Source organism: Neofelis nebulosa, chromosome 6, assembly GCF_028018385.1.
Source record: "Neofelis nebulosa isolate mNeoNeb1 chromosome 6, mNeoNeb1.pri, whole genome shotgun sequence".
NCBI lineage: Eukaryota > Metazoa > Chordata > Mammalia > Carnivora > Felidae > Neofelis > Neofelis nebulosa.
In genome coordinates, this window is record NC_080787.1 from 41,004,675 (window position 1) to 41,013,962 (window position 9,288).

Here is a 9,288-nt window from a genome sequence, read left to right on the forward strand (position 1 = left end):
TTACCATTAATTTAAAGCAGAAAACACAAAACAAAAACAAAAAAACAATGAAAAAACAAACATCATCAACAGCAACATAAAAACCCAAAAAACAAAAACTTGCAACTTAAATTTTTCAGGGGGGAAAAATGCTTTATAGCATATATGAAAAGACTTAAAGAGAACACTTATTTTAACACACCATTCCTTCAAACAGCTGGGTGTTTTAAAGTTATCTCCCCGATCCCTTTCTACTGCTTTACAAGTGCCTCTCTCAAATAATGAGACAAACAGCTCTCTTTTTTGAGTATGTACTTTTTATAAAGGGCATCATATCCACACTGAGTGTCATTCAAGGGGTTTCACCAAAACCAAAGAGAAGTTCAATGATAAAACCGCAGCAGAAGATTGGGGAAAGAATGCAGAAGTTCACAGCCACAGAACTAACCTGCAAGCTGTTCTTATAAGGTCTTGGGCACTTGAAATCAAACCCACGAGCCCATGTCCAGAGGCTATGAGGGAGCCATGTGGGAGGCTAGCTGCAAGAGAGCAGGGCCTATCTCCCCTCGAGGGGTCTAAACTGTAACTCGCGTTCCAACTGCTCTGCTGTCAGGGTGCCCTGGATGGCTTCGCAGCCTGGGTTGAATACCGAGTAGGCGCTCTTCTCTCCCTCTTTCCTCTCTTCGGGGCCTCGTGTCCCGACATACATCCAGTAGAACAAGGAGAGGACAAAATAGGCCAGGCCAAATTCCAGTTCCACAAACAATCCCAGCAAGACCAACCAGAGAAGAACCTTCAAGAAAGTGATGTTGATCAGGAAAGACTGGTCCTGTGGTGAAGGCAGAGGAATGGCTTCGTTCCGTGGTGGCTGTGACGTGCTGCTCCCCGGCTGAGCCACTTCCTAGGTCACACAAACAAACAGAAGTAAGAATAAAGGGTAATGGGGCTCAAAGGATAAAAACCAATCTGGAAAGACAGCTCTCATTGCTCTGGGAAGGCCTCCGGCTCATTGATTTCTATTTTCTTGCTCTGCTCCCTAAAACAATCATCTCCAAAGAGCTCACGTGCCCTGTTCCAACTGAATCAAAACTGATCTGCACTTAGTGAGCTGTGACCTGATAAAATCCTTACAGCATTCAGGTGGATTCCCATTCATGGGAGTCATTTCCTCAGATCAGTCTGCTGCTAACAAGAGCTAATTTGTGCCCCATAGAGAAACTCCCCAGTAAGTGATAATGCAGCAGCCACACCTAGGGCTTCACACACAGAGTCAATGCTTATTGACTGGATTAGATGAGCTACAGTTTTGTGAGTGGCATGAGTCTAAAATGAGGACTACATGAAACCAGAAACAAAAATCCCTTTCACTTCTTAAAAACAAATCACCATTATAGCCACAACCTTTCCATCCCAGGACTGTCTTACACACCACCAAGCCCAGGCAGTGTCTCCTAACTGGACTCCTTACCTCCTCCCCGCCTGGACTCTCCAAAACATCCTATGTATAGCTGCTAAATGAACTTCCTAAACCCCCCCCCCCCCACCTTCTGTTCACAAACCTTCAACAAATTTTACTGCCTACAGGTTAAAATGTAAACTTCTTGGGCTGGAATCCATGCAAGGCCTTCCATTTATTCAACAGATAGAAATGCCAGTACACAGGCCCCTGGGTTGGGTGCGAATGGGAGATACAGATATTCAGATAGCTTTAGGGAGGCTTGATCTCTAGTCCACTATTTTCCAAAATTTTTTGGGTATGATCCATAATAAGAAATACATTTTGTACTGTGACCCCACATATATATGTGTGTGTGTGTATGTATATATATGTATATATGTATGTATGTATGTATGTATGTATATATGAAAAAGTTTCACAAATCAACAAATATCTTCACCACACATGAAATTCTCATCTTCCATTCCACTTTTTTAAAATTTGTTTTTAACAGAGGACTAGATCCTCTAAACTGATTTCACCACCCACTAACGGGTCACAACGTACAGTCTGTAAAACAATGATCTAAAAAACTAACTGTACGATACAATCCACAATCCACTGTTCTACTCCAGTTCAACAGGGCTTACTACCCAAAGACACTGCCCCCCCTTGTATCCTGCTCTGCTTCCTCTCCATTCTCAGCTCTGTGCCTTCCTTCCAGGCCAGCATGACTGGTGAACTGTGTATGCTTGACCTCTGCAGCTATCAAGGAGGGATTCCCCCTCTGCCTCCCAGAGCACTTACTGCCTCTTTGTCTCATTGAGCACCAAACTATATGCTCATTAAGTGTTGTGTTTTTAAGCTTATGTATTTATTTTGAGAGAGTGCAAGTGGGGGAGTGGCAGAGAGAGAGAGAGAGAGAGAATGAATCCCAAGCAGGCCCCACACTGCCAGCAGAGCCCAATGCAGGGCTCGAATTCATGAACTGTGAGCTTGTGACCTAAGCCGAAGTCAGACACTTAACCGACTGAGCCACCTAGCCACCCCAAGTGTTTTTCTTTTAATACAGTTCACATGTGTCCTTAGATTGCTACCAGGAGGCCAATGGACTACCATTTATCTTTCAGTGTCTCCAGAGCCAAAGAGAGCACCCCATACGTAGGTTCTCAATACAAAGCATAACTTTTAGTTCATGTTTTCAATTATATCCCCATTCCTCCCATGATAACTTAAAATGGGACCACAAATATTATCTGGTCTTGATAAAAAAATATAGGTCATCTGCTTTACATTAAATTCTGTTTTGTTGCAACCTTCTTTTCTAGTGTTAAGGTTGTAATTATTACCTTTTCTGTTAGACTGGAAAAGTCCTTAACATGCCATCAGCAACACACCCTCTCCTGACACACACACGTTTGTTAAGTAAATAAATGTCCCTTTCAGATTTGACCAGTGTGCACAATAGAGAAATCACTGAAAGTCTCAGCAGGGAACTAATATAATCTGATTTATATTTAAGACTACTCTGGCTGACAGAGAATGGGCTACAAGGCTAGAAGCAGGGAAATTGTGAGTAGCTCACGCAGGAGGCTCAGTGAGAGAGAAGGGCCAGGCATAACTAGGGTGGTGACACAGAAGTCAGAGAGAAATGACTGAAGAATGCAGAATACATTTTGAATTTGTACAACTTGAAATTTACTGTAAACTGAATTTATCATTGAAGGAGTATAAAAAGAATAATGCTTATGGCCATGATTTCTGGCACACCTTTGAGACACCCCATCTCCCATAATCAGGAGATAAGCACTGTTAATCCCAATTTACTGATAGGGAAACACTGAGATGTTAAGTAACTCCCCTAGAGTCACACAGCTAGTGATAGAGAGGAGACTGGTGTAGGATCCCAGCACAGCCTCCCTCCAAAGCTCTTTGTACTTAATTAGGGGCCTTTATGAGGAATGGTAAAGGGAAGGGTTAGAGAGCTAGGAGATGGGGGAATGGGTCAAACCAACTGGCAAAGGGAACAAACAAGAGGAGAGATATAGAAATTCCTCTACCTCCTTTGGCATTTGCTTTAGGACCAGCGTGGCTTCTGCTATAAGAGCTGTGTATGGAAGTGTTTGTGGTCGTCACCGCACATAGAGGCATAGTTTAGGGCAAATACTTCCATTTCTCAAATACCAAGCTGCTTACCACCTCAGGGCCTTTGCACCTATGGTTCCTTTTGAGAGGAATGCCCCCTTCCCCTCACATGACCTGGATGGTTCCCTCCTCTCCTACAAATCTCAGCAAAAATGTGACCACATGTGCCCTTGTCCTTGTCCTGGGTTTCTCGAAGAGTGGCTTCTTCTTATGAAACGCCATTTCCTCAGGGAGGTCCTCCCTGCCCACCCAATTTAAAGTAGCACTCTGCACCTCTCACCCCCAGTTCACTATCATAGCATCCTGTTCTTCCCCCCTTTCATAGCATTCATCATTCAGCTTTGTTTATCATCTGCTGCCCCAAATGCAAGTTCTGTGAGAACAGGGCTTCATCTGCCTTTATCCCACTGTTTCCCAGATTCGGGACAGTAGCTGGAACAGACTGGGCACAGGATATAATTTTGCTGAATAAATGAATGAATGATGGCAAGGAAAGGGAAGAAATTAGAAGGTGATTCCTGGGTTTGAGGGAGTGATGCAAAGGCTGTGTTTAGCCAGGTGACTCCAAAGGAGAGCATTTGAGCAGTGGGTCAGTCCAAGCCAAGGCTGGAGGGGCAGAGTCACCGGATGAGAGAAGATACCTTGGGGCTAGAAGGTGCTGGGGACTGCTGCAGGGTATGCCTGGGCAGGGAGACAGGGGGCTTCTGTGGGGTTGAAAAAAGTCACAAGCATTTTGGTCCCAATGTGGAACAAGCTTGTCACAGAAAGAAATGTTTGATCTTGGGGACTGCTTTCTTCAAGCTGAATTCGAGTGGAGGAAGGAGGATATGGATGCTTCCTTATCAATGACAACCAAGAAGCAATTACAAATAGAAGGCTAGAGAAATTTCTGACAGCCACTGTGTGTCTCCAAAATGATTAAGAGAGATGGATTGTAAATTGGGAGAAAGAAAAAAACAATTTAATGAGAATTTTCACACCAGAGCAAACCCAAGAATGATAACTGAGCCAATGAAAATAAGCTTAAGACAGAGTCCCTTATGAAAAACAGAGTAATTAATAAGAACAACTGGAGATCCAGCATTTCCTGTCATCCTTTTGTCAGGACATCAGCTTTTAGGTTTTTTTTTTTTTTTTTTTTTTTTTTAATTTTTTTTTTTTCAACATTTTTTATTTATTTTTGGGACAGAGAGAGACAGAGCGTGAACGGGGGAGGGGCAGAGAGAGAGGGAGACACAGAATCGGAAACAGGCTCCAGGCTCCGAGCCATCAGCCCAGAGCCTGACGCGGGGCTTGAACTCACGGACCGCGAGATCGTGACCTGGCTGAAGTCGGACGCTTAGCCGACTGCGCCACCCAGGCGCCCCAGCTTTTAGGTTTTTAATAATGTAAACTTTCTCCAAGTTCAGCTTCTCTGGGTCCAATTCAATGATCTCATACTCCTTTGGAAATGAGACACACAGGCAAAAACTCATTGTGTGGGCTAGACATTGTTTTTTAACTGTGGAGAGGAAAAAGGGTAAGGGAAGTAGATTCTAAAATCTTAACCAATTGTGCTCAGTGAGTTCTAATCAACAATGAAGTTATCCTGAGATAAACCGCATGCAAGGAAATAGATTGTCTGAACCCTGCTGCACTCTCTTTCTGCAAGTCTGACGGAACCCTGCGTGTTATGGAGAATAGTATCTAATCAAAACTGAGTAACCATAAGTTCTCCTTGGTTTAAAAAAATTGCCTAAAACCAGATGTTGTGCAATAATAAACGAACTAAGAGAAATAATTTTAAGAGGAGTAAGATACATTTCTGCTCCAATACATTTTCATTTTCAAAAGGAATTTTTTGGCTCCTATTACACTTTTGAGATAGGAAGGCTTTGTCACAGACTGTCTCAAGGCACCTATTTTCCCTCCATGTTGTGTCCTGTATTCCAACATAGATAATCTAATCTCACACACAGGGCACCTTGCCACTCTACTCCTGAGTGGAAACGAAATGAAAATACAAGATGTGAAATGAAAATACCAAGCTCATCTGAACATTAAGAGAATACTAAAGAATCAAAGGGTGGAAAGGCTATCATACTAATCTAAATAATGCTTTCACCTGAAAATTCACCAGAGAACTTGAGTAAGTTTCCCTAGTTAATAGAGGTGCACAAGCATCTGCGGCCTCTGGCAGTTACACAAACCACACTTTTGCACGTTTGTATTCAAATGTTATTTCTACAGCACAGGCTTTCTGGGCTACTGGCTGCATGTGTCCCAGGTGCGAAATGAAAGGAAGCCTTCATTACTGCCACTTTTTAGCAGTATCCAATTAGACCTTTACCCTCCATTAGCGGAGGGCTGCAAATGAAAGCGGTGGTGAAGTTCCCGGAGGCTACAGGGCATCACAATAACTCAACTCGCTGTGAGTAACTCAAGGGCAGAGGTGTTTTCTTCCAGGACCCTAGACCATCGCTTCCCGACCGGAATCAGGATCTGCGTGGGTCGCGGGCTGGAAAGAAAATGTCAAAGCGAAGGATCAGTGCAGACACGTGTGGCCCGAGATGCCAGGCTCCGGCCCTCAACAGTCGGGAGGCGCCGGCAGCCCCGCCCCGCCAGCGAAGGTGGGAACCAGAGGAGGGGACTGGACTCCCGCTCCTTCGCGTGGTGGGCGGGGACGGCTCCTCGGTGGGGGCGTGGCCTGAAGGCCGCCACGCGGTGGGCGGGCAGTGGGTGTGGCCTCAGCCGGATTTTACTGGGTGGACACGACAGCGTCCCTGAAGCTAGGTCCCGGGGGGCGAGGCCTTCCTCTCACCTGAGCGAGGCTGGGCTGCGCCCGGATATTCGCGGGCCTCGGTTTCCACACCAGGAACCGTTTTAGCCAGCCTGGAGCTGCCTTTGGAGTCGCAGCTGCTTCCGCCTTCTTCCCTGAGGTTTGTGCACTCCGGCTCGAAGTGTTGGGTTCGGCCGCCAGCCCGGCCCGTTTCCTGGCCTCTCGGAACTCGGCTAACCGCTGTTCCATGGCGCGCGCCTCGCTCCCCGCGCGCCCTGGAGCGCGCACCCGCCGGCCGGGCTCCTGCCCTCCGCTTTGCCCGGCGCCTGGCCGCAGTGCGCCTGCGTAGCGGCGGCTCTGTGCCGCGCGTGCGTGCTGGGGGCCAGGGACTCCGCGAGTACCAGTGTTTGTGACGTTCGTTGGGCTGAATGTACAGCTAAAAATGCCCTCTAAACGCTAGTGGACGGAGTGTCAACCTCTGAGGGCAAATGGCTAAGCATCCAAAGCATAGGGGCGCCTAGCTGGCCTAGTCAAAAGAGCATGCGACTCTTGATCTCAGGGTTAGAGTTCAAGACCCACCTTGAGTTAGAGATTACTTAAATAAAAACTTTAAAAAAATTTTTTTTAAAGCATAAAGACTGTTCCATTGGCCCCCTCTCTTCCGCGGGCTCTTCCGAGGAAAGTTCTCCAAGTGCTCCATCTCACTTCTGGGATCTAAAGGGAACATCCCTTTAGCAGTTAGGCGCTAGTATTGCAGGCCAGTTTCAAAAGGTGGTCCCAGGGCATTAGAGAAGGCCCATCATATCTGGGAGTTCTGGTGCCAAAAGGAACACAGTATAGTCTCCCCTTTTCCTTTTGATACGCCGATCTTAGCACTTGGAGGTGACTCACCTCTCGCATAGCAGACAGGCAGGCCATACAGATCATTGTCACTGCTTTTACCACAATGCAAACTACCTCTCGATGTGTCTAGATAGGTCAGAGACTTAAGAAAAAAACACTTTTATCAGTGTGCAACTTAAAATACACAAATCTTAAGTGTGGGGCTCAGTAGGTTTGTAATTATGAATACACCTCTGTAAGTATTGTACTATCTAGAAAAAGAACGTTTCTAGTACACTGAGGAGCCCCTTATCCCCTCTCCCAATCACTATTCACCCAAAAGACTCAGGTGTCTGTTAGATTTTTAAAGCTCTAAGCATCTAGCGAAGTGCCACTCACATAATTGAGACTCAAGTATTTCTTAGATCTTGCTGAGTTTTTGAGTCAAGAAACTAGATGAAGTAGAATGGAGTCTCATTGATTTAACAAATATTTGTCAAGACCGTGCTGTATGTCAGGTGTTGTGTCTGGCACTAGAGATGCTGGGATGAATGAAATACATCCGTTTTATTAGCACTTACTTACATTCTAAACAGACAAATGCGTAACTACATATTTATATTTAATGTAATGTCAGATACTGACTAGTGCTATGAAGAAAAATAAAGTAAGGAATAGAGATGGTGGGACTATTTACAGCTGATGACCAGGGAAGACTTCTCTGAGGAATTGCCATTCCCACAGAGACCTAAGTGAAATGAGTGAGGCATGCAGGTATCTGGAAAAGAATGTTTCAGTGATAGGAAACAGCAAGTGCGAAGGTTCTGAGACCCTAAGTGTACGCTTGACTTGCTTATAGAACATCAGGGAGGCCAGTGTAACCAGTGCAGAGGGAAGAAAATAGTAGAAAATAAATACTCACAGATATCCAGATGTGAGGCCCTATAGGCCAACGTGAATACTTTGTATTGCATTCTGAGTGTGATGGTAGTGACTGGAAGATTTTGAATAGGAGACGACATGACATGACATTTTTAAAGGAGTACACAGGCTGCTTCAGATGGGGTCCTGGAAGAGTGCAAGGGTAGAAGAAGGAAAACCAGTTAGGAGCACAGTAGGACAAGAGAGACTGGCTGTTTGGGCTACAGTAGTGGTAATGGGGGTGGTCAGATTCTGAATATATTTTGAAGAGCTGAGCCACGTAATGTGTGGATTGATTGGATGTGGAATGTGCAAAAAAGGAATCAAGCATGATCGATTTCTGCCATTCTCTCTCCCTCCTGACCACATACCCTGAGCAACCAAGGGAATGGTGCTGGGACCCTCTACTGAAATGAGGGAAGACTAGGAAGGGAGGAGTATGGGATGAACATGGAGAGCTTTGTTTTTGGCGTGCCAAGATGCTTGTTTGAGATGCTTGTTGGATATCCAATGTAGGCAATTGGATGGTGAAAATGAGTTCAGGAAAAAGTCAGGACTGGAGAAACATACTGGGAATCATCCACATGTATGATATTTAAAGCCATAAAACTAGAAGAGATCAAATAGAAGGTGAATGTGGATAAGGAGGAAAGATATTGGAGGACTGAGCCCTGAATAGAGATGGTTTGTAAGACAGAAAAGAATGGGGTCATTATAACGCAATGACCTTTGATAGAGAAACCACAGAGAAAATTTCTTGCCCATCTTGGTGTCTGGAGTAGGTCTGCTTCTCTCGAGAGACTGGAGGTTCTTTTATTGATTGTGTTTCCCACTTGATAATCACTCTGAGACCTTAGAGCTATATTTATGGTCTACTTCTAGTGGGTATTTACACTTAAGGCATGTAATTTGTGGGCTCTTGTAATCAGGGTCCCTGGCAGGAAAAATAACACTTCCAAACAGATTAAGTAGGGAGAGTTTCATGAAGGAGTTATTACAAAGGTGTGACATGATTAAGGGAGCCAGTCGGGGATGGTTCACAGGAAGTGTTACCAGCCTCTGGGCTTCAAGCAACAAGAGGACACAGTGGTCATCAGACCCCTTGAGACCTGTACTATAGGAAAAGCCCAAGAAAGGGGAGCCCTTCAAGGAGGACAGACCAGGTAGGGAAGGAGGGAAAAAGGATCAGAAGGAGCAAATGGAGACTATCCAGCCAAGTACTAAT

General features: G+C 45.2%; 1 protein-coding gene across 1 annotated transcript; it reads right to left on the reverse strand.

Annotated features, from left to right (window-relative positions):
* Window positions 1-276: 276 nt before the first annotated feature.
* On the reverse strand, window positions 277-6,690 carry SAYSD1 (SAYSVFN motif domain containing 1). Its single transcript, XM_058733807.1, has 2 exons — window positions 6,363-6,690; window positions 277-880 (listed from the first exon to the last, which is right to left on the reverse strand). The coding sequence occupies exons 1-2, from the start codon at window positions 6,567-6,569 to the stop codon at window positions 536-538; spliced, it is 552 nt and encodes a 183-aa protein (XP_058589790.1). The 5' UTR covers window positions 6,570-6,690; the 3' UTR covers window positions 277-535.
* Between the last annotated feature and the right edge of the window lie 2,598 nt (window positions 6,691-9,288).

What these genes read in the sequence shown, in the direction of transcription:
- SAYSD1 (XM_058733807.1), bottom strand. Translation starts at nt 6,569, where the DNA reads ATGGAACAGCGGTTAGCCGAGTTCCGAGAGGCCAGGAAACGGGCCGGG. An exon ending in CGCAGCCCAGCCTCGCTCAG is followed by an intron (nt 881 to 6,362) that starts GTGAGAGGAAGG and finishes TGTGTGACCTAG; the next exon opens with GAAGTGGCTCAGCCGGGGAG.